Genomic DNA, 24,570 nt, shown 5'->3' with positions numbered 1-24,570 from the left:
GAGGAATGGGGGAGAACAAGGGGGCCGAGGCAGCTCGTTTTTTGCCCACGAGGGCCCCCGGGCTGTTTGGTCCGGCCCTGAATGTGAGATAGAAGATAAAATAATGACGTGACTTCCTGTGTGTTAGTTTCATTCATCAGGAAACATGAAAGCTCCTGAATGAGTGACACCACCTCCTCACACCTCCTCCTCCTCCTCCTCCTCCTCCCCCTCTGTCAGTACTGACCTCCTCCAGCAGGTAGACCGTGTTCCTGCAGCTCAGCATCCTGGAGGTGAAGGAGGAGGTGGTGGGGGAGCTCCAGTCCTCCTGCACCTCCTGCAGGAAGTCCGGCACCGACACACACTCCGGCATGGTGCTGCAAACCAACCGGGACCAACCGGGACCAACCGGGACCAACCGGGACCAACCGGGACCAACCGGGACCAACCGGGACAGTCTCACAGAGCAGAACAAAAGAAACAGAGCCAGAGACGATGATCAAAAATAAAATGATTTAAAGATCCACAGTGTGAAATAATCCCACGAGCTCTGAGTCCTGGTTCTAAACCTGGTGATTAATGACCGGATCCGGTGCCTCCTCCTCGGTCACTTCACCGCAGCATCAGTCGCTTCTTCCTCCGAACAAAAGGTGAGAAAACCCCGCAGGAGAAATAAAATGAAAACCGAGCGCAGCCTCCACGGCGAGAAACACACACAGAGTATTTCAAACATGAAGTATTTAAACATTCAATTCACGGAGGTTTTCAGATTATTGAGTCTTGATCCGGAGGAGCAGCCTCACTAACCCGCCCGGGTCTGCGCGTGACAGCCGGCTGACAAAGAGCGGAGCAGCCGAGCGAGGAACCGGAGCTCTGGACACCGGGGCCGGGTAGAGATGAGGGGAAGAGTCCGGTGTCTCCTCCTCAGATTCAGCTTCATCTCTTCTCCTCCATCACCTGCTTCTCTCCGCGTTTCCTCCTTTATTCTCACCGCATGGACAGGCGCGTTCACGGTGCACGTCGGCGGAGCCCTCTGCCGCGGCGGCGCGCCCTGCTGACCGAGCACAGAGGTGCGCTGGGAAGAAGAACGATGGTCCTTATAATGAATAGTAGTATTATATATATTATTATATATTATATTATTATACATTATAATACCATCACTGTTTTAATGCTAATGTTTTAGCACAAAGGAATACTGGGAAGAGGAATGAAGGTCCTTATAATAAACTACTATCTAATACAGGGCTGTTTTATTATTGTCAAACAGGAAGTGAGACATGGTTTTATTTATTTTAGAGCACAGTAAGGACATTTAGTTTGGTTTTAGAGCAAGAGAGAGAGAGAACCATATCACTTGGAGCTACAGTCTGTGCTGTATAGTGATCACAGACTAAAGTTGTGGTTTTACCATTTCTGAAGCTGTGTCACTGACATGGCAGAAAAAATAGAGGAACTCCTTCAACAGCAGCACAACCCAAACTGTAAACTGGTTTTCAGATGTAACTTCCCTTCAAGTCTCGCTTCAACATTCATCTCAACATGATCCATCATCATCAGAGCTTCAGAGGAAACAATCAGAGCATGCGTCTGTAAACAAACCATTCTGACTTCCTGTGGTTCCAACTGGAGACGAGCAGATGTCTGGCAGCTGAGTCCCGACTTTAACACAGCTTCATCCGTCCAACTGTGTTTTCTCATTATTACACTGAATTATCTATGAATGAAAAGGTTTGGACGTCAGAGGATGAAAGGTAATTTCATCATAAATTAATATTAATACGTTTTATATTCATTTGTGACAATGAATGCGGGAAATGATAAACCTCAGTTCTGAGTTCTTATTTTTTTAAATAATATCTGAATATTTGGCGGTTTTGTGTTTACTGCCTGCAAACAGACAGAATCACAGATTCTAACTTATTCAGAAATAGCAGCAAACATTCAGATTGATCTTTCTGAAACTGGTATAAATGAAAATATCAACTTGAGTTCTGTGTCAGTGCAAAATATACTTTCTTTATTTTACCTATTTATTCATAACAGCATCTGTATTTAATCAACAAAACTAAACTTGTACACAATAGTGTGAATTATTTTGTTTTGGAAAAGTGCTTATTTGTCGGACGTAAGTTTTGTCCAGTGATGCTACACAGTTATAACATTTAAATTACATTATATTAATATGTATATCAGCTAAGCATGAAGGAAAAGGTGTCAAGTAATTTTTTCTAAGTTTCTCTGGTTGTGAATGAATCTGACAGTAAAAGAGAATCTTAAATACATCAATCATCATCAGATCAGTGGGGATGCTGGGTAATGTAGTCAAGTCCAGGCTGAACGTATTAAATCGTGATTGAGTTCCACAGTGATCAGCTGGAGGAGTCAACAATGACGTAAATTGAGAAACTTGTGCTGGAGGTGATGAAGACTCGGCACGTTTCTTCATCCGTTGATGATGAGTGCGGAGATTTGCTGTGGCAGCGTGTAGACGATGAGGCCGAGGAAGAGCGTGAGGATGGCGAGGATGATCAGAGTGATGATGAACTTCTTGAACCTTTTCCAGATGAGGAAGATGAAGGTCTTCATCGGATTGACGAACCAGTTGAAGCTGGTGGTTGGACGACTGGGGGGGGACGACAGGAGACTGGTTAAACTGCAGCAGGCTTCATGTCACACCAGCATTTAAAACTGATCAATTTCACAATGAGGTCAATGCTCTCTGATGAAACTGCTGCAAACACTTCACTCACTTCATTTTATGCAAGTTGCCCTGTGTGGACTTGATGTGCCATTAGTGACAGAGAAGCAAACGAGCTCAATAAACCGATCACTTACATTTAGCACGCTCACAAATTCAAAGACAGTTAAATGAGTTAAAGTGCTCATGACAGCAAAAGGGCCAAAGTTAAAACATGACTAGTGTCGGGGAACATCAGCGTCTCTCTTCTGTGAAAGAATATACTCACAGGTTAGTTTGAAGTTAATATGAGCTTCATACCTTTGTTTTGCTGTCTCGCACTGCTACTCAGCAAGGAAGCTACTCATGTGAAAAATTGGGAACCTGTCCTTTAATGGTGAAGATGTGTGCATGTGTGTGTGTGTGTGTGTGTGTGTGTGTGTGTGCGTGTGTGTGTGTGTGTGCGTGTGTGTGTGTGTGTGAGCACGTGTCGTACTTTGGTTTGTCCAGAGGCTCCGGTTCTTTGCGGGCCCGCCCCACAGGGTTGGCTTCCGCCTGCTCCAATGTCACCAGCTGAAGCTCGGCCTCCACCTTCCCCTTCACACGAGTATTAAAAAAGACTTAGTGTTTAAATCTACATTAACTTCAGAGCTGCACACTGTTAAATAAAGAGAGGTTATTCAAATAAAGGCCTGGTTCTCATGGGAAACACTGAGCTGAGTGAAATAACCAGTTCTATAATGTCTCAGATGGTAAATTCTGCTTAATGCATCGTTCACTCCACTCTGCTGAAAACACTCTTTCTTTGTAAGACTAATATTAATCCAACATAATGTCCAGTTACTTCCACCTTACATTTTGTGATTGCTGTTGAGCTAATGTGAATTAAACTCCTGTGTATTTCCTGTGCCCAAGTTCCACATTAAAAGCACACCATGGAAAGGAATCTAAAAAATCCACATGGCTCCAAATGCCCCTCCTTGTCTTACTCAAACTCAAATGCACAAACCAATAATTACCAAATTACAGATTGCAGAGATGTCAGTGCAGCAGAAATGCACATAAATTGTATATTTAGGAGTCAGGCTGAGTTTTTTTGTACCATAAGCAGGAAGGTGTTGCCGCTGCTGTCGGTGTACTGGAGATGCTCCTTTTTCAAATTTTTCCTCTTGTCCTTGCTCTTCTTCTTCTTCTTTCCCTTCTTCTTTGCCTCCTCCTTCTCCTTCTCCTCCCTCTCAAAGTCCTCGGCCGTCTTCAGGCGGGTCAGTGGCCACCAGCCCTTCATCTTCTTTGCACGGAAGATGGAGAATCGGGGGCTGGCCCGATCCTTCGCCATGTCGATCGAGCACAGACTGGACGACTTCGCTGCTCGCACCATGTCGCCGAGACGAAGCTCTATGGAGCCTGGGGGAGGACGAAATGTTTCGGGTTTTCTTTTGTTCAAGTTTGGACATATAACAGTCTGAGATTTTAATTTAGTTTGTGCTTTTTCAACTGCTTTTAATTTGAAAAATCTCGAGAAGTTGTTGACAGCACCTGAAAAACCCCCAGATCAGAATGAATTAAAATAATTAGTAGATTTTGTGTCTCACCCAGGAAGTCGTTGGCTGCGATGCGATCATAGTCCCACACCTGCAGCGTCAGAACGGCCGGCTGTCGAAACTCTGACTCCTCCAGAGAGAAGAAGGACTCCTTCTTCTTATAAACCACCTCTTTCTGTAGGAGGAGAGATTGACTTCATTTCCACAAACAGACAATCAGACTGTCAATCACAGTGTTTCAGTAAAATCCTCCTAGGGGCTGCAGTACCTCAGTTGGAAGATAGTCGAAGCGGAACACAAATCTCCAGTTGAAGTTTCCTTCTCCGGTCAGAGAGTTGAAGTGGACGTCAGTTTCCTGTTTTTCTCCTTCCATTCCCTTTATCCATCTGCACAGAGAAGACACCACAACACTGAGCCAGTTGTTATCGTGGCTAGGTTAGCTTGAATTAGGCGTGTGCATGTCTGCGTGCGTGCATGCATTTGTGTTTGTGTGAGCCTAACCCTTTAACGTAGATGTCGGATGACGGGTCGCCAGTGAACGGGTTGACATCGTCCAGAAACACATCGTCCGTGTTCCAGATGATGACACGCAGCTCGTACCTGTTGCCATAGGAACAAGGTTACGTATAATCACTCCTTCAGTTCTATTATATATATTCTACTGTACTTGACTGACTCACTGTTCTGGTAGGCGGGGCTTGATGTCTACAGGGGGCGGGGCTGGGACATCAGTAGGAAACATGTCCACCCACATATGAAGGTAACCCTGCAACACGCACATACACAAACCGCTTCAGTAACATTATGTTGTCATCACTGTTGTTGAGCGTGACTGTGGTTGTTTGTGTTGTGTTGTCACCTGTGGGAGTCCAGGTTTGTCCGGGTTCATCAGGGACCGCACCTCCACGTGCTCTGGGACCAGACGGAGGGCACCAGGGAGGAACTCGCTCATCTCCCCCCAGCGCTGCAGCACACTCAGGGCTGCGTGCTCCTCCATCTCTGCCTGCTCCTCTGGAGAGTGCTGGTTCTTCTTTAGCAGACCTGACAACAACAACAGTCTAGAGTTAGAGCCAGTTATACGGTTCATGGTGTTAGCAGCAGCAGTAGAGCCAGGTCATAGTAGCAATACCAGTATGGGTACATGATATATTCTGAATGTGTGTCCACAGAGGTATAATCATACGCTCTTCTCTTCCACTTTTACAGTTGGCTGTTTTTTCTACCTGCTCATCTCACCACCTGTCTGTCTTTCTGCCTGCCTGCCTGCCTGCCTGCCTGCCTGTCTGCCTGCCTGCCTGTCTGCCTGTCTGTCTGTCTGTCTGTCTGTTGTCCTACCTTCAGGTACTGCATCTGGTGGGATTTTGAAGATCTTGTTGAGGACCTTGACTTCAGATGTTCTGTACTCCGGAGACGGGATGCCGTTCTCCCTGCAGAGCTCACCCAAGATGGCTGACGGCTTCTTTGCATCATGCCAAATATTGTAGCCATCCCTGGAGAGAGAGAGGGAGACAGACATGTAGATAAATACTGATAATAAAGTGTCATAATGTTTTTAGTACCAGTGCCAATATTTCATAGCTGTGTTGTAAACTGTTGTGTCTTACATAGTGTTGGATGGTTTACTGACACTAGATAGATATCCTGATCAAAGATACAATTCTCCATATTCTTATATGCTCTACGAGTTAAACACTGGATTTCTAAAATATTTCTGCAGCTAAACACAAACAAATCAGGGATATTTAAAATTGAACCACAGCACATTGCAAAACATTTCTGTCATCTGCTGGTTGTCTTATGTAACATTTCAAGCCTGCAGCAAGGAGAGGAGGGTAATTGAAATATTCCAAACATATGTTCTATTTCATCTATAAACCTCACAGAGACCATCCTACATGTCTTCATCTCATGCAGCAACCCTTTTCCCAATCTGAACCACAAATCTATTGATCGACTCTAAACGGTGCAGAACTCAGCCTCCGGGCTTTTTATCACAATCAAGAGACGTGATCAGAGGCCTGTGATCTGTCCCAGAAACCGGCTGAAAACTAAAGAGGACAGAGCATCTGCAGTCAGGACCCTGAGGCTGTGGAACGATCTGCCTGAGGAAATCATGTCTTCTTAAGAAAAACATTCATCAGAGGGCCACTCCTCTCTTACAGCTACTGTCCTTTATTTAAAGTATTTTAAATGTCCTCTATAAATAAAGAATATTATAATTTCACATGTTAGATACTAGCAACATTGAAGTAATGCATTGTTTTCTAGTTTGGGACTTTAAGTGTCATAACACTGGTTCTATTTCATTTCTGGTACTAATGTGTCACAGATTTGAGGGAAACATATTGTAGTTTTGAGAGTTTTATGTTGCAGTACTAGTACTAATTGGTCATAGTTTTGGTACTAATATGTCTTACTACTGGTACTGAGGTGTCACAGCCTTCGTTTTAAAAAGTTGCATTTTAAATATCTATATGTCATAATTCTGGTACTGGCCAATAAGTGTTTGTACAAACATGGTGAGGTCCTGGTTGTGACGACCATCTCTGGACAGGCCTCTCCTGAGCTGCACTATTAAAGCTGCCCCTGTCGTACTCACGTGTCATAGTAAAGAGCCAGCCCACAGCGGGCTCTGTGTCGGCTGTAGAACCGGTTCTCCAGGTCGACCCGTGTCTCGCCAATGGCGTCATCAGAGCCCACAAGGTCGTGGTCCATCACCATGATAGCCAGCTCTGTCTCCAGTGGGAAAGATACGGTGAGTTCAAACACCCTGAAAGACAAAGTCAGAGAGACAGTTGGACAGTCATAGGCTGTTGGACCGGTACAGGTTGAACAAACAGGTACTCACTCTCCGAATGTAGGGTTTAGCTGTTTGGGAATGTATCGATCTTTGGAGTTGAGACTCTGCTGTCCAACTCGAAGCACCAGGTACGGGTCAGCTTTTCCATTCGGGTCTGTGGGAGCCAGATTGGTGGCCTGGACACAAACAGACGATAGAACACAAAGTAAAGCTCACAGTAAAAAAACACAGTACCAGCAGGGTTGAAGGAAAAAAATGGCTCCTTTGTAGAAGCCAACTCTCATATCTCAGATTTCTGCACATAATTGAATTTCGGGCGGATGGACAACCAGAAATCATGATGCCTTAAGCCACTGAATGGCACCGGCACAGAGGCATCAAAATGTTGGAAAGCAAAAGAAACTAAGACAAAGACAAGCTGTGATAGACAGAATGACAAGTACCTTGACAATGTAGACTCGGACTAAGACTTTGATGGCGGAATTTGTGGGGATTCCATCTGTGATCTGACACTTGGTGTTGTCTCTGTCTTCTAAATCAATCGGATAAACCAAGAAGGAGCCCTGAGGACAGAGATGACAGAGCAATGAACACCTGTTATCAGAGTAACAGACAGAAAGACCAGAACCCCTCCGTCCATGGTACCTTGTATTTTCCCATCACCCGCTCCTCTTCATCCTCAGCCTCATCTTCAACGCTCGCTTTGCCTTTATACAGCGGGAAGATCTGCAGCCAGTCCTGGAACTGACTGAACTCTGACTCCAGATCACCTCCATACAGCTGAACACACACACACACACACACACACACACACACACACACACACACACACACACACAAACACACACACACTGGTTTGAGATCATATTTCACATCTACACATCTGATTCAGTGTTTTTCTGCCGCTGACGCCGGTGCAGTTTGAACTGTAAACTGTCATTCGCAGTGATCTCACACACCTTCAGTGTGGCGATCGCTTTGCGTTTGGGAGGTTCAATCTCAATCACCACAGCTTCCTCCTCTTCCTCTTCGATGTTTGCCATGGTCAGATCCGCTCCATCTGAAAGAAATCAGTTGCTTCATCGTTCGAGGTTGGGGGTGGGGTTCGCATGGGAGTCAATGATTGATGAAATAACACAGATGAGCTCTACCTGCATCTGTTTGTTCCTCCATCTCCTGTTTCTCAGCAGCCTGCAGAAAATCAAGAGACATGCTGAGTAAAAAACTGATTGATTAGTTTTGATGAAGTATATTTTTACATATGTTCTGTGTAAAGAAACTCCATATTAACATATAGCCTGACGTTGACCTTTCTTAAAGGAAGTGTAATTTTCTTTGTTTTCGCCTGTCTCTGAAAATGAGTTCATATCTTAATGATGAGATCATTTTCGGGCATTTGTTTTCATGTTTTATTTTTTATTCTTTGATTATATTTCATTTTTATTTGATTTTGTTTTTTATATCAATAAATACATGAAAATGAAAAATTTTAGGTTAATTATTTTTTCATCCATTTAATTCGATTTTCATTCTCATTAGCACATTTACTACAGAATTTGTTATTTAACTTAAGGGCAGGAAGGCAAATTGAAAAATATGATGGAACGAAGTCTCACCTGTCTCTCCAGCTCGTCCACTGAAGCATAATATTTTGACCACCAGTCCAACTCCTCCTTCTCGGGCAGCTCCTCCTCAAGCTCCTCGCCGGTTTTTATCAATTTCTTCAGAGGAGACTGAGACGGCGGGAAAAACGTCAACATTAACACAATCTTTCATCTCACATGGTTTAAATCTGGTTAACATTTGACTGAACAGTTGTTTTGTATTTGTATAACCAGAGGAGAATGTGGAGGAGATTAGGCAGCGTACATTAATCAGCTTCATGGGGTTGAATGGGATCTTGGACTGTTTGATTGACAGGGTGCTGAGTCCCATCTTCTTCACTGTGGACAGACTGTTTAACTGCACTGTGTTCCGCCTCACCACTAGTAAAGAAAAACAGTGTCCATTAAAACTTCAGGACAGAAGTCAACCACAAGCTCATAATCATCGATTTGACTCGAAATGGGACCATAATTTACTAAATGAACATAATGCTGTATTAAAGAAGACTTGAAGATGGACCATAAAGTTCCTTGGAAAAAAGTTTACTGACATTATAAATCCAGTGAGGAGTAAAATCATTTTCTTATGGACTTTGCTGGTCATTCCAGAGAAAACAAGTTTCAGGTACTTCCTCATTAGCTTCAGTTTCTGGACCCAGAGTCTAAGTCCATGTCTGTCAATGGCTAGCTCTTACCTTTTGGTTTTGGCTCATCATCTTCCTCCTCTTCCCTCCCACCCAGCTCAGGCGGGGCATAATACATGAGACTCTGGACCACGTGGGACCCAACTAGAGCAAGTCTACCAAAGGCTCGATGCTCAACCACAAACAATGTCAGAGGAGGGTGGAGGTAGGCCTGCTCTGGCAGGTCCTGATTGGATCAGACAGGCAGACAGAAAAAAACAAGAGGAAGGACGTTAGCTGTATGCTTGCAATGGATACACAGGGTGTGGCCCCCCAAAAAATACAGTGAAAGAAGATGTATTTCTTTAACCTAGATGTCAGTGACCATCAGTAATAACAGAAACTGACCACATCAATGTAGCGGACCAGCTCTTTAAAGTTGGGGTGAGTCTTGTAGCTCTCGACCTCTTCAGACTCCAGCTGTCGTCCTGCACACTCCACTCTCACCAGGGGGCGCTCCACCTCAAACAGCTGCACCCTCTTCAGCTCGCGCAGACCCCAGAACAGCACCTGAGCACAAATACACACCTATAAGCTTGCTGTCCCTTAAACAATTATACACAATAGTGCAAGTTTGCATGTGTGAGACCTCTATCCTGAAGGTCTTCAGAACAGGTCGGACTCCTTCTGGGATGATGTAATATTTCTCCTCCTCAATGTAGGTCAATTCCTGAGGTTCTGCACTGCTGGGGAGGCAGGGCTGCAGGGGTGAGATTATATTTTAGTTCACTTTCTGGAATTAATTCAAGTATATTGTGTTTTTGTTAATGACATGAGTTTTTCACGTTCCAGACCCGGAGTCCATTTTTATCCACAGTCTATGGTAGAAAGAGACACTAAGCAATTGATTTATTGATTAACAGGTGTTACCTCTCCAAACCCAGTGTAGTCCAGCTCAATGAGCTCAAAGGCAGCCAACAGCTCACCGGCAGGGGCCCTTCCCAAGTTGACGTCAAAGAAACGGAGGTTGGGCCTCTGGTAAAACTGCTCCACAGGTTTAAACTCTGGCTCTGCAAACGCCCGACCCAGCGGCTTCGGACTACCCTACACAAACACAATAATGCAGAGGCTGTTTTCACAGCATTTCTTCAATGAATGTTTGGTAATAATACTAAGAAGAAGAAGGTCAGTGTCACCATTGAGTCATAGTCAAAGATGTTGATGATGATGAGGGGTGGGTCTCGTTGGAGTTCCTCCCTCGTTCCTTCCAGCAGGACTCTGTCGAACAACAAACACTCACACCAGGCTGGAGAGAGCGTGTCTCGCAACATCTGACAACCCACACACGTAAACACAAACACATAGAATAAGTATAAAAATGTGTGTGAGGCACCAATTCCATATATCAGGCTCAGAATTTTAAATCAGTGTCTTCAATGAAAGAATGAAGAAGTTAACCTTTCAATGAATGGGACGATTGCACCACTATACCTACCCTGGTGACCTGGCACTGAGTAGAGAAAAGGACCTTGGCGAAGGGATCTGACAGTCCATTGTCGTCAGCTGCAATTAGGCCACGCCCCTGGTACAGGTGACATCGTAGTTGGAAGAACCTGCTGTCTGCAAAGAATAAGATCTACTTTCACTGTTGATGAGTCGAGCAAAGACGTAATGCAAGTCTCTGTATTTTTTGAAGTACAGACAACACAGAAAATATCTTCATCAATCCTAGCTGGAGGTCAGCTGGCTCACCCTGGCAGGACAGACTAACAGGAAGTTTCCTCCTCCCCGCAGAGGCAAGGTTCCTCTGCTCCTCCTCCTCCTCCTCAAAGACTGGCTGGAACTCCTCTGGTAAGCAGTTGGTGGCCTCTTTACTGTACTTGGATGGACCAAGCCACAGGTAGACCTCAAGCTTTGCGAAGATCTCCCTTGCTGAACTTCCTGGAGACTGGAAGAACGGACAGAAATACGGACTAATGATTCCAATGATGATTTTAGACAAAAGAGCAATGGTCAAAAACAGAACAATGATTGTTATCAATGATTTTGAGTCAGAAAGGTGAGCATCGTTGGGGATTTTAAAGAAGGAACATCAAGTGTTATCAGTGGTTTTAGAGAAGTAACACTGAGCCTGTAAGAGAAAGGATGGTGAATGATATTGATCATTCTAGTGACGGAGTAATGAGCATAATGAGCACTGGAGATGACTTTATAGACCAAGTAGTAGACCTAGGCAAATGTTGATTTTAGAAAAAGAATAGTGACCGTCAGCCATACATTTTAGAGCCAGAACTATGCATGTCATGGATGATTTAGAGAAATAACAACGAGGGTCCTTGATAATCTTAGATACCTTCATATACAAGGTGGTGACTCGGCCACAGTCTCGTCCCCTCTGCTCCTCGACCAATGAGAAAAAGATGGAGTGGGCAGGGATCCTGATGTAAGCCAATCGCTTGCTTCCACTCAGTAACCACAGAAACACATCCGGGATGGTATTTTGGGGCTAGAAAGAGTGTAGTTTGGGGGTGGGAGGTCAGACCTCAAACATGATACATATTGCTACCTTTGCTATGTTTATTGTGACCTATGGTCATCTCTCTCTGACCTCTTTAGCGAGAAGGCGGAGTTTCTTCAGGAGTTTCCTGGTATCCATCAACCGCTGTTTGACCAACCGCCTGGTTATCCTCCGCCTGGCCCTCACTGCCTGTCTGGCCAGTAGGACCTGGAGATGGTCGGACATTCAGTTAATAGGTAGTTATATAGTGACAGGTAGTTAGAGAGAGATAGAGAGATATAGACAGGTGTGAGCAGAATCACCAAATTCTTCTTGATGAACTCCTTACGGCATCTGTCAAGGTTGTTGGGACGAGACTGAGACTTCCTGTCGGCAAAAATATTATACTGTCTGCAGGGAGACAAACAGACAGGAGGACAAAAAGGAAGAAGGAGGACAGACAGGGGTAAAGCCAGTTACGTAGGGGACAAATCAAAAAATTTCAAACTATTCAGTTAGAATTTTCAAGATGGAACTAACTTGCAGCAGACCAAGAGCTCCAGCAACACCTCCACCAAACGTTCCTTTGCATTACTCCTTGGCCTCCTCAGGAGTCGTTCCACATCATCAAGGCCAATCTCCTTCAGGGGAGTGGAGAAGACATGACCACAGTTTATACACATCACCTCATTCTGTATTATTTGCTAAAGAAATTAATCATTTGTGCCTTACCAGCCTGTCGGCCATCTTGTTGAGCCAGTTTGCCTGATAGAGACGAAAGCTGTGATCTTCAAACTGACTCCAAACAAATAGACACGGCTTCTGTTTCATGGAGGAAGGCTGGAGGGGAAGACACTGGAATGACCTGAAAGACAGACAGAGAAGAAGTGGGCAGTATTGTGCAGTATTTATCTCCCCAAGAATTGCTACCATATTATGGTAAATGGTAGTGAACCACCATGCAAGTCATTGGCAACACAGTGGTCAGACCATTGGGATCAAACACACAAACAACCCCCTTTAGCTGAGTTCACTGTTCACTAGGTCTTCAACTCCCAAATCCAGGTGGATTAGATGACTGGTTGGGAATAAGGAAGGACTTTCAATTGGTCTGAAACTGAATGCAGAAAGAAGAGGCAGGGCTTAACACGTGGGAAACAGACTGCTGACCTTGACTTAAGATAATGTTGTTGAGGGGAACAGAAAGCTTTGAGAAACTCTTAAACCTTACTGACATGCCACTTGTGGAGGAGGCAGGGTTTGAGGACTCAGACAAACCGACATAAAGACTAGAGAGACCATACCATCTGGTCTAGGAATAACTAGAGGGTGTTTGGGAAGAAGAATAAATAGGCTTCTTTATTCGGCATGCTGCCCCTGGGCTTACTGTGAAGAAGTGGCAGAAAATTTACCTAAACTAAGAGCAATGCAAGAACATCTATGAAATATGTTTTTCAAGATAAAGTGCACAGATGGGGGATTCTGCAGCCACTTCTTGGATCCTGGTTGATGAGAGACTCTTTCCCATTTGGCCAAGAAGTCTTTAGGTTTCACACATGAGCAGTTGAATAAGGTGGCTGAGGAGCTTATTATTAGGTGCAGAGGTTATTTACCTGTCATACTCAGTAGCCTGGGGTCTCATGGGAGTGGACAATGATCTGTTCTCAGGTTCAAGATTCAGGATCTCCTCCTTGTCAAGCTCGTCCTCTGACTCCAGCAGACTCTGTGCTTCCTCACTCAGATCCTCCCTGCTCCTTCTCAGCTCCTCTCTGCTTCTTCTCAGCTCCTCCCTGCTCTGGTTCTTCTTGGATCTCCCAACCCCCACCGCTTTCCCATAATTCCCTGTGAGAAACAGAACAGCTAGTGAAGCTCAGAGGTTTGATACTGGCAATAAAATCTTAACCGTATATTATGCAAAAAAAAAAAATTTTTTACAGGCACCATGTCTGGACTAATATTCAGTTCCCATAACTCCAGGTAGCCACAACGGTCTGGTGACAATGTTTTGAAACTAGCATCAGATCCTGACTCAGGCCCAAAGGCACAAATTCAACACATTGACATATAACTTATGTAGATCAATGTGTAATGCATAACCTGCATCTCCAAACTCGAGCCAACACCTAATTGGCAGCAAGTTGTCTCTGCTAACAGCTCACATTTGGTTCGCTGGGGACAACTCTTCAGATAACTATTGATACTATTGACAACTATTGATCACTATAATCGATTGATCATTAACATACTTTTTCATGAAAATTGTCAAACTGTCAAACATTCTTCAGTGTCAGCTTTGGAATTGTGTGCCTTACTTTGACTTATGTTATAGTGTTGAATAACTTTGGTTATGTTTGGACAGATTAATGAAAGTAATTATTGTTGAGCTGCTGTTGTATACATGTGATGTGATTAAATTGTTCTCACAACCAGGATAATAGAAAACAGCTTTTACCTATAGAGAGTTCAAACGTCAGGGGTCTGGTTCCTACAGACGGGTCCATCATTGTGACTTCAAACAGAGATGCAAACAGCAGAAAATCCTCCTTTTCCCCCAGGAAACCCTGAGGATGAAAAACAAAGACAAATCTGAGAAATGCAGGAGGTCACACTCTCCAATAGAGGAGCAAAAAAGAAATGAAGAAAGACGAGCAGGAAAAGCAAATAGATATTGAAAGTCTGGAAGAACACCATAAAGAAGAAATCTTTCATAGTGAATGTTCATAAACACAAATAGTACCAGTGATGAGGGCACTGACCTCAGGGAGAGGGTGGACCTCCTCAGTCTCCACGGTAACAGATTCTGGTACCTCAACTCCTGCATCCCCTGACTCACTGAGAAATCCACTGGCAGCCATAGATGCTATAACAAAAACAACCAATTGGTGTTCCTGCTCACGGCATTGTTTCATGCTATCATTCTGCATATTTGAAAATATAATGGAATTTGTAGATTCCTGGACCTATCTGTGTACTGAACAGGGCCCGAGTGAAAATGTGTCTCATCATCAAGTTTCGCAAAAACAAATGTTGGAAAAGAGCGGTTCTCTTCTAATCACTGACCTTCATTCTTCTCCTTCTTCTTGCTGCTTCTCTTTCTCTTCAGTCCGAGCTTCCCCAGTGTTCCTTTCACCTTTCGAAAGCAGAAATATGAGCCCATGAAGTTAGAGATCAGAAGAGTTCAGTTGAGTCTTGATAAGGTCACACAAGATTTCATTAGATATTGTGAGTACATAAGTAATAACATCCTGACTCTGAGGTGTTATAAGTGTTCACAGAGCTTTACTTTTATAGAAGAAAAGGAAGAAGAGGCAACCTTTGAGACTGGGCCTGTCTCTGCAGATCCAGCGACCGGTGAGGCGTAGACCTCCACACTGAGGGCAAGGAGAATTCGACCACGATAAAAGATTCCTTCACCAAGACCCTGGTTCAAAGCCTGAAGGAAAAACAAGTATTAGCCAAATTATGGTTTGTTGGAGCAATTGTTGGGGGGCGTGTACCAAACTATCTTTGTAGGTGCAAGGACTTTCTGGAGTCTCTGTTGGATTCCTGGCAATAAAACACCAAGACTTTTTACCTAACCCTGCAAGAAAGTGAAGATGTGTGTTTACCAAAAGCCTGATCTATTTCTTCAAATATTGAGTTTGGTTTACCTGGTGGACGTCTCCAAGGGTGGAGTTCTGCGGAGAACCATACAGATTGACCCAACTGGGCCCATAGGTGGGGTTAAACCCTGCCCACAAAAGATAGACAGACATTCCCCAGTTAAGTCAGGCGACGTGTGAGTAGGCTGCTCTCTCTGTATAAGTTGCTGTTCATACCATTCCTGGTGGGGTCGGAAATCTGCTGCAGATCCAGGAAGTGTGTTGCCAGAGCGATGTCTCCCATCTTGGCGTCATCAAGGACTTGAACTCTGATTCGTTGAGCCAGAGGAGGAAACTGTTCAATAAAGTTGATCTCCTCATTCCAAACTGGAAAACTGGTGGCGCTGCCGACCGATGTCTCCCCCTGGATTCATGAATACACATAAGAAGATGACGAGCCCCTTTCAAAATTTCAGGAACTATGGAACTAAAGAAGCTAAACTCAGGAACTAACCTTAGAGCAAACAGTCCCATTTGTACATTTAGGTTCTTTCTCATCCACTCAACCAGTGCTTCCTCACACTGAGGGATAATCCCTTTCACTTTCTATAGGTCATAAGCAAAAGGCCTCAAAAGGCATTGTGGGATTCAACACAAGACTGATCAGCAATGCATATTGGGAAATTTATTTAAGAAGAGATGTTTCTGCAATTACCCACACTAACTAAAAAAAATAATAACAACAAAAAAGTGAAGCAGCTTTTCTGTTTCTTCTAAAGCAGTTGTGGATAAATGTTTGAGGAGAAGATTATTAGTTTCTGGAATCTAATTGTTCAAGAAACCTTTAAAATTATTTTATTGATATAATATTTAATAACATGCATATGAGCCAGGCATTGACAGAGCCACATATTGTAACAAGACGTTCCTGGGTTTCTCAAAGGCTCCATAACTGTGACAGCAATGAACATTTTTACCTCTCTGAGTAAAACAAACAAAACAACATTTGTATTAAAATATATCAGTACCTGTTGTCCTGCAAAGGTCACTTGTACATAAGGGTCAATGAAGACTGTCCGGTCAGTGACCTTTGACATCTTGGCCATTAGACCTGAATCCATGGTGGGCAGACCCTCGGCTCTGTAAATACGAACACGAAAACGAGCCCACGGACGCTCAGAAGCCATACCACGAGGGAGCAGCAGGTTCCTGCAAGAATAACAACAGCAGTCAGGGGCCTAACGCACATCTGTTTCAGATTTGTTTTGTGTAGTTTCAGTGAATTACTTGTGATCAGAGTGAAGATGATGATTCATATTATGATATAATACTGTACATTATGATATTTATGGTAAATATACTACTGACTTCTCGATATCCTCACTGGCTCCAGACGTGGAGCTTGGCAGCAGACTGGGCATGTTCAGAGCATCTCCCTTCATAAACACACTGAGGCTTGCCTTAACGTAACCCTTGATCCCTGACCTGGTGTCCGCCGGGTCAGTGAGAGGGGCCCACTTCTGGTAGAAGCGGTGATCTGGATACACAGAGAGGTCAGAGGTCAGTGAGTACTGACAGTATTGACAGTATTTTGATCAGAGTACTCACGATGTGAGCGGTACTTGTACCTGGTTGGTTGTAAACGGTGGAGATGTCAATTTTAAATGTTCCAATGTGGGTCATCAGGAAGGCCAGAGTCCGTCTGTGGAACACCTGAGAGGAGGTGACATCACAGGTGTACAGTTTGACCATGCTCAGGTCTGTCACCATGGTAACAGCAGTAGAAACATAAGTAAAGAAAACAACCGACCTTTATCTCTATGACTTTATCAAAGAGGATCTGTGGAGCCTCCTGAAACTCAAACTGGAAGTTCTGAAAGAGGAAGAGAGGTCAACAGCTGTATTCATTTCACTACACTGTACTTTTTGTAATCTACTGTATTCTACTGTAAAGGAACTACTGTGGAGTATTCGACTGTACTCTCCACTCTGCTGTACCTCGTTGTAGAACGGGCAGTTGGTCGATTTCTGCGTCACTGTGTGTCTTTTCTGATCTTCCACTCTGATGAAAACTGCAGGATTGATGTTCACTCCAACCAACTTCTGAGCCTCGAGGATGTTTACATTCACCTGCACGCAAACACACACACACACACACACACACACACACACACACACACACACACACACACTTAGGTTGAGTCTTCATGATTATGATTTTCTGATACTTAAAGGTGCAATAACTGACTTTTTGGTCACTAGAGGGCAGCAGATACAAGTTGTGAGCCTTTGACATCTAATCCCTTGTGTGAACTTGTTGGCAAAGAGTTGGTTATTTACACAAACAGCACTTGAGGAGTCAGGTTTCAGGCCACTGGAACAATATGAGTGTAATATTCACTCCTGAGGGAAAAGTAAATGTTCACCAGCCTGTTTGTAACTGTGTCTATTCTATTAGGTGTGTTTTATTGTGACATGGGATGGATGGACAGATGGATGGATGGATGGATGGATGGATGGATGGATGGATGGACAGCCTCACCTGGAAGCTCTGTACTCTGGGTGTTCCTGCGACAACACTTCTGGACATCGGCCTGCACCGACTACACAGACACACACAGACACACACATTGTTGACTGAACATCACGTTAACTCCACCCGGGTGAGTTTGTGATGAGTTGACAACACACAGGTGAGCAGACCTCAGCAGAGGAGTGATAGTGACGTTGGTCTCCTGGTCCATCATGTCATCGTCATAATCGTCGTCGTCGTCATCGTCGTCATCTTCATCTCCAGTCCTGACCAAGCTTCGGCCCAGACGTCGAACCTCCCGCTCCAGCTGATCTGGTCGAATGAAAGTCCTCTGACTGACGGTGGAGAGGGAGATTTGGTGCATGTGTCTTATCTTTTTATCTTTCTGCATTAGGTACAAACGTTCTCTGGGATTCAAAGATGAACTGATTCAATTTTGGTGGTTGGGGGTCAAATGTCAAGGTCACTGTGATTACAAGCATTTTATTGATATCTTAGAAACAACTTGATAGAATCTGTTCAAATTTAATACAAACATTCACTTGAACTCACGAGTGAACTGATTAGATTTCGGTGCTCAAAGGTCAATGGTCACTGTGACATCATCATTGTAATTGTAATTTGAGGAGGGACTGAAACTGCACTGGTTGGCAGAGGCAGTAATTCTAGTTTTTTATTGTGTTTGTATGTGGCATGCTGGTGCAGCGTTTAACTCTGTCGCCTCATTCTGAACCCCACTTTGACCCAACCTCCTCCAGGTACTCCAACGCTCCTCACACAAGACGTGCATGTTAGCAACCGCCTCCCACCCGTTTGGATGCTATAGCTGAGAAAATGCATGTGTAAGTGATGTTAGCTCTCACCTCTCTGGGTCTTCAAATCCTTCATTCATGATGACCAGACCCGATCTGAGGATGAAGAAAGGAAGAGAGAGAGAGAGACAAGAGAAAAATAACCTCTGTTCAGGAGCACAGTCCCATTTACTGCAGACTCACAAGTGGACATGTTCTTACTCGTCTTTCTCCTCAACGTTCAGGAAGTCAAGTCCCACCCATCCTCCTGCAGATCCCTCAACTGGATGATAATTAATATCCAGCTCGATATAGATCTAGAGAGAGAAGAGGGAGACGTGATGGTAACAAGGGTCTGTTTTCTCTAATACAACAAAGAGGGAGATTTCCCTCCAATAAAATAATGTAATGAGATTTTGAACATTTATGGACGTGAACATTAGAATCTTTATTTTGTAACAAAGACCTTTAGAGGCCGTAGAAAATAAGACAAGAGCAAAGGAGAAAGTCACAAATTTGGCATCAGGATGGTTGGATGGATGTTTTTTCATTTTATTTTAACACATTCATTTTCCATTTCATACCCATAGTCAATGTTGTGTTTTGTGAAATTCATCATTTTATAATCTTAACATGTTTCCCATAGGGAAAATATGTCAGTGATTCACAACCTACAGAGTGTAACACTACACACTCTAGTACTGAGGTGAATCTTTAACACTATTTAGTAATATCTTTGATTTACGTAACATAAAGGCAGAGTGACTGACATATGGCTACTTCCTGGAAGCAGCAAGTTCCAGGTTAAACTTGATTCACATTAAACTCACAGAAATACCAGTGGAAAACACTTCGTCCTTTATTTTGTGTCAGTCATTGTCAAACAGTCTGAAGGACTTGTGTTGTGTGTGTGTGTGTGTGTGTGTGTGTGTGTGTGTATGTGTGTCCTTACATCAGTTAAGCTGTAGTTGGCGTCAGTGAGTGGTTCCCGTAACAACAGTCTCCCTGAGGTAACAACATGCTGGAGACTGACGACAAGTTTCCCGAGCAGTCTGCACAAACACACACAGATATACACACATTAAATTATATTTTCAATTCAGTCAAACTGAATGAAGGTTTGTGTGTGTGTGTGTGTGTATTTGTTACCTGTTGGAGAAAACTTTACTGCAGTTGTAAACACTGACAGACAAAACTTCATCTTTGACCACTTTCCCATAGTGAGGCCAACGAAAATACTGTGCGTGCACACACACACACACACACACACACACACACACACACACACACACACACACACACACACACACACACAGATAGAGAGAGAAGGAGAGATTAATATTTTTAAATATCAGAGGTCAATAACAGTGAGTTCAGTGGTCTGTATTTGTATCATGCTTTGTGCAGAACTTTTTCTCTCATCATCAGTCATACGCTGCTGGCACGTCAATATCAATTTATCAATATCTTTCCCACGGACACTTCACCACGAGAAATGAGGAAGACAGGGTTCGATCCTCCTGGTTAGTGGATGACCCACTCTCTCTCCTGAGCCACAGAGCCATTTGTCTGAGCTGCGAAAACAATCCAACACTCAGACCCACGTCACGCTGTTAGTCAGAGAGGACGGCCTGAAGTTCTCCTTAAAGCCACGTCCATGTGTGCATGCATGTGGCGTTGTCAGGTGACGTGAATCGCTCGAGTGAATGAACGACAGCACCATTTGTTACTCAATGGAATGAATTCCTGCTGTTTCCGTCTTCTAACTCTTTAACTGTGGGCATTTTCCCCAACAACCATTAATCACTGTTTGGTTGGTTCTGCACAAACACACCTGGTCACACCTGAAGAACAAACAGAGCCTGACTCAGAAGCTGCACGAGAAACTCAGATACTCAGAGCTCACGTCACGCAGAGGTTACAGAAACTATCTTATCTCACCTGTGTGCTGTGTTTATGTCAAACAGGTGGTGATGTACAGAAGTGGGCGGAGGCGTCGCTTCAACATATATGTTCTCCATTTGTAACAATCACGCATCGTTTGTTTGTTTGTTTGTTTCCAGGCGGAACTGATCTGTGTGTTCTTGTCATCGGTGGAAACGTGTCACGTTTTTTCCTTTAGTTGGGACCAACTGGCTTTAAATGCCACATTACCCATGAGCCTCAGCAGTGGTTGCTATGGAGATCCAGAGGCAGGGTATTGTTTGTGTGTACCAAATATCTCATAAATGCATGGACAGACTTTCACCAAACTTGCTCAAAGTATTTCTGGGGAGATGATTAACTTTTAGAGCTGATTGGTCGAACATTAAAGGTCGAGGTCAAATATGGTCCCAGAAACAAATCTTACAAGATATATACACAAACAATAGACCATCTACAGCTTACAGCAAATTGCATTTTTCAAAGTATTGAAGCATTCTATAGGACTATGGACACAACCTAAAGTTTATATAGAAAAAAATAGTTAATCATTATATGGTAGGTGATCTAGTGGATAAGTGGAAGGAAATGGATGGATGGATCTTCTGGGGAACATAAATGCCTGCACAGATTTCATGATGGTTCTTCTAATATCCGTTGAGTCATTTCACTCAAGGACAAAAAATTCACGCTCTTCATGGAGCTAGAGGAAAAGACATGGCACAGTCAAAGTAATGAGGATTTATCCTCTGAGAACCATGAATGTTTGTAAAAACTTATTTCTGAATACCTTGAATAGTTCAGTAATCAGGATCGAAGTGGTGAAACTATCTATAGAGACGTGGTTGTTTCAGGGGCAATGCATTTTTGTCTCTACAGAGTAAAAAAGATAGAATTACATTAAGTGTAGGTGTGTGTGTGTTTTTAAGGAGGAGTTTTTACATTTACGTGTGTGTGTGTGTGTGTACTGTAGGAGTGGTACAGTCTTTTATCAGCCCCATTAAAATACTTTCAATCTGAAGCAGACAAATAAGCTACCTGCTGTCACTCACACACACACACACTGGACAAATACAGGAAGGTCACATGATCTGAAATCTCAGTGTCTCGTCCAGTTTCTACCTGAAACTTCAGTCCGACATCAGTGGAAGTTCACCTGTCGCCTGAGAACTGAAGTTTATATTTGTAAAGACAAGTTGAGTTTTCACATTCACTTAACCACCTTTGAGAAAAACTACATTTGTTGTGTATTGTGTACTGTTGATCTGGTCCATGTCCCATCTGCTAACATGGAGGACAGGGAGTTTATGATCAATAGCTGCAGACAGAACCGTCAAAGTGGTTCAACCGATCAACCGTGGAACCTGCTTCAGTGTAACACACCATCTGGCGAGTGACGTTAGCGCTCTGATTGGTTCAGTTGTGCCCACAGGGGACGGACAGACCACAGCAGCCTGGTTTACTCACCTCGTCAAAGACGGCCACGCTCTCACTCTGCAGGACTCTGGATTTTTGTTTGAAACCTGGAGGACAGAGAGACCGACAGACGAGTTACCATGACAGCAGTACTGACGCTTCAGCCTTCGATGACCGGAAACAAACACCAAATCAAAGAGCAGTACACTGACAAGTACATGTGGATTTTAGTTTTCGAGTTTATGCTAAAGTAAAGAGCAAAGAAACGTTAAAGCATCATGCAGTTTATTAGGTACACCTATCCAACGCAAATGAAATTGATTTCATCAGTCCTGCTGAATGAATTAATGAATCCTCCGTGTGAACTATTTTTAATCAGATAGCAGGAAATAAGCTCCGACAGTCTGTGACAAGTTCTTTTCTTTGGACACTTTATGGACTCTGTGACGCTCACTCGTCTGCTGCACTACATGTTATTGAGAAAGTTTCAGGAAGTCGTTTGTACCTTTTTAATGAACATCATCGATGACTGAAGATGATGACCTGATGATCTGATGCTGTGGTTGGTGTTGGTATTTATGAATCTGTCACATTGATTATCTTGTACTACTCCTGTAATGTTTGATTTTCTTTTGTCTGTTGACTGTTGTATGTGTAAGGTGACTTTAAGTTTCCCTGTTTGAGGCATTAATAAATTATTAGTGAGTTGTAGAGACCTCATCTTATCGCATTGGACTGTACAGACCGTCTTGTATCGTCTCATCTCGTATCGTATCGGTATCATATCGATCTACGTTTATCATTGTTATCATTATTACAATGAAGTGAAATATTTGGATATAATTTCCTACAGTTCATGAGAAAGTTTTTCTCTTTTGTTCGATCTTCAAAAACTCCAAAACTACCAGTTTTACATTTGAGGAGCTGGAAACTGCAAAGTTTGGGTGTTTTTATTTAAACAGCCAATTCACTTTGTGTTGCTGGACTAAGCAGTTATTCAAATCTTGTACTATTACTTTTACTTGAGTAAAGTGAATACTTCTTACAGGTACAAGGGGCCCAAACCAGTATAAACACACCAGATCAAAAGTAGACAAACGTATATGGACAGGACAGTCCACAGACATGATACAGTAAATAGTGTATGAAGACAGAATGTGTGTTACTGACCTCTGAAACTCAGTTCGACTTTTCTGTCTGAACGTCCCGGCAGGTTGGAGACCCTCCCCAGATTCACACTGATGGACATGACGATTTAATCCGTTCAGCTGTCTTTGTACATTTCGTTGCTCTAAAGTCGTCTCATCTCGTCTCCTCTGCTCAACAGTTTGAAACTAACTGTGTGTGTTTGCTGTCCCACAGTGTGATGGGAGGTACGTGTGTGTGTGTGTGTGTGTGTGTGTGTGTCTGTTAGGGCAGGTCCTCGCTAATGTTTGAGAAAGCAAATGCAGTTGCTCAACTAGTTTCCTCCTTTGAACACACACACAGACACACACACACATACATACATACACACACACACACACACACACACACACACACACATACACACACACACACACTTACTGTCACCAGGTCCTTAAATTCAATAAAACAAAGTAAAAGATTTGAATAAGGACAAACACTGAAAATCCAAAACAGCAAAGTGAGTTTTAAAAGTATTCTCTTTTGAATGAAGTCTGGTGTTTGTGTTGAAGCTGGAAGACGGTAACGTTTGATCACATTATGAAAACAAAAACCACAGAAGACAGTAAAATGTCTGTTCAGTAAAATTCTAATTAAAACTTCCCACGTTTTCTAAACCCCTCCCATCTGTTGGAGCAGTTTTACTGCAGTTGATCAAATCTGTTAATGAGCGAGAGCGTACCTCCGCCAACAGTCAATCAAGCATGAAGATCCATTCTCTAAATGTGGCAGATTATTTCTGAATATCTATAAATTATGAAATATTCTTACAACTTTAAAGAAAGTGACAATAAAACATTTCCTGGATCTGGTTCTTATTCGTGAATCTTTCGTGTTCCTTTCTTTCCACCAAGTTTTTGTGGAAATCTCTTCTGTAGTTTGAGTAAAATTCTGCTGAGAAACAAAACCATTGGACAGGAAAAATAAAAACACGGCACCAGGCTGCTCCCATTCGTCAAGTATACGGACCAAGGGACAAAATTCAAAACCAACCATCATCATGGTTACTGTTAATGTGAAGAGAAGCAGCCATGAATCAATGTAAAGGTTCACTGATCATAGTTAAACAGGAAGTTACATCACAGGGAACAGAAACATCTTCTGAATGAAGGAGTGGGTTGAACATTAGAATGTTTTCATTTCATTTCCGATAAATAATCAATACTTTATTTGACAAAATAAAATGTGGCCTTTTTGTCTAGAAACATAAGTTATTATTTTTAGTCTAAGTGAGGACCTCATGTCCTCGGGGTCAATTGTCGCCAATTCTGATACAAGGTGGACTGGTTGTCTGTAGCCTCGGGTCTGTTCTTGCCGTCAGTAAACCAGTGTGTGTGTGTGTGTCTGTGTGTGCACATCATTGTCTTGTTTATTTCTTGAAAAAACTGCCGCTTTTTTCCCATCATGCAGCTGTTGC

At 43.2% G+C, this 24,570-nt stretch overlaps 2 protein-coding genes across 2 annotated transcripts in view; both read right to left on the bottom strand.

Annotated features, from left to right (window-relative positions):
- unm_sa1614 (un-named sa1614) overlaps nt 1-1,847 on the bottom strand; it is an 18,734-nt gene extending 16,887 nt beyond the window's left edge. The window contains exon 1 of the mRNA XM_069532062.1: nt 227-1,847. Within this exon, the coding sequence (XP_069388163.1) occupies nt 227-352 (126 nt within the window). The 5' untranslated portion in view covers nt 353-1,847. The remainder of the gene's footprint in view (nt 1-226) is intronic.
- Nucleotides 1,848-1,978: 131 nt separating this feature from the next.
- fer1l4 (fer-1 like family member 4) lies at nt 1,979-23,333 on the bottom strand. The gene is made up of 49 exons (XM_069532057.1): nt 23,139-23,333; nt 22,020-22,075; nt 19,779-19,867; nt 19,582-19,681; nt 18,852-18,946; nt 18,702-18,746; nt 18,009-18,173; nt 17,848-17,908; nt 17,304-17,435; nt 17,116-17,178; nt 16,934-17,018; nt 16,674-16,842; nt 16,334-16,514; nt 15,543-15,729; nt 15,375-15,454; nt 15,038-15,157; nt 14,785-14,854; nt 14,481-14,584; nt 14,177-14,285; nt 13,338-13,566; nt 12,457-12,589; nt 12,265-12,365; nt 12,048-12,135; nt 11,836-11,952; nt 11,581-11,733; nt 10,980-11,175; nt 10,723-10,847; nt 10,424-10,558; nt 10,158-10,331; nt 9,877-9,987; nt 9,636-9,797; nt 9,300-9,474; nt 8,870-8,985; nt 8,617-8,733; nt 8,152-8,191; nt 7,960-8,060; nt 7,646-7,780; nt 7,444-7,563; nt 7,049-7,176; nt 6,800-6,970; nt 5,536-5,690; nt 5,060-5,241; nt 4,881-4,966; nt 4,702-4,800; nt 4,469-4,586; nt 4,252-4,375; nt 3,762-4,063; nt 3,156-3,256; nt 1,979-2,605 (listed from the first exon to the last, which is right to left on the bottom strand). The coding sequence occupies exons 1-49, from the start codon at nt 23,215-23,217 to the stop codon at nt 2,425-2,427; spliced, it is 6,165 nt and encodes a 2,054-aa protein (XP_069388158.1). The 5' UTR covers nt 23,218-23,333; the 3' UTR covers nt 1,979-2,424.
- Nucleotides 23,334-24,570: the final 1,237 nt, after the last annotated feature.

The sequence above is a fragment of the Paralichthys olivaceus genome, chromosome 2 (genome assembly GCF_024713975.1).
Source record: "Paralichthys olivaceus isolate ysfri-2021 chromosome 2, ASM2471397v2, whole genome shotgun sequence".
NCBI classification, from domain to species: Eukaryota; Metazoa; Chordata; class Actinopteri; order Pleuronectiformes; family Paralichthyidae; genus Paralichthys; species Paralichthys olivaceus.
Note: the sequence above shows the minus strand (reverse complement) of the source record. Positions and strands in the feature narration are given on the sequence as shown.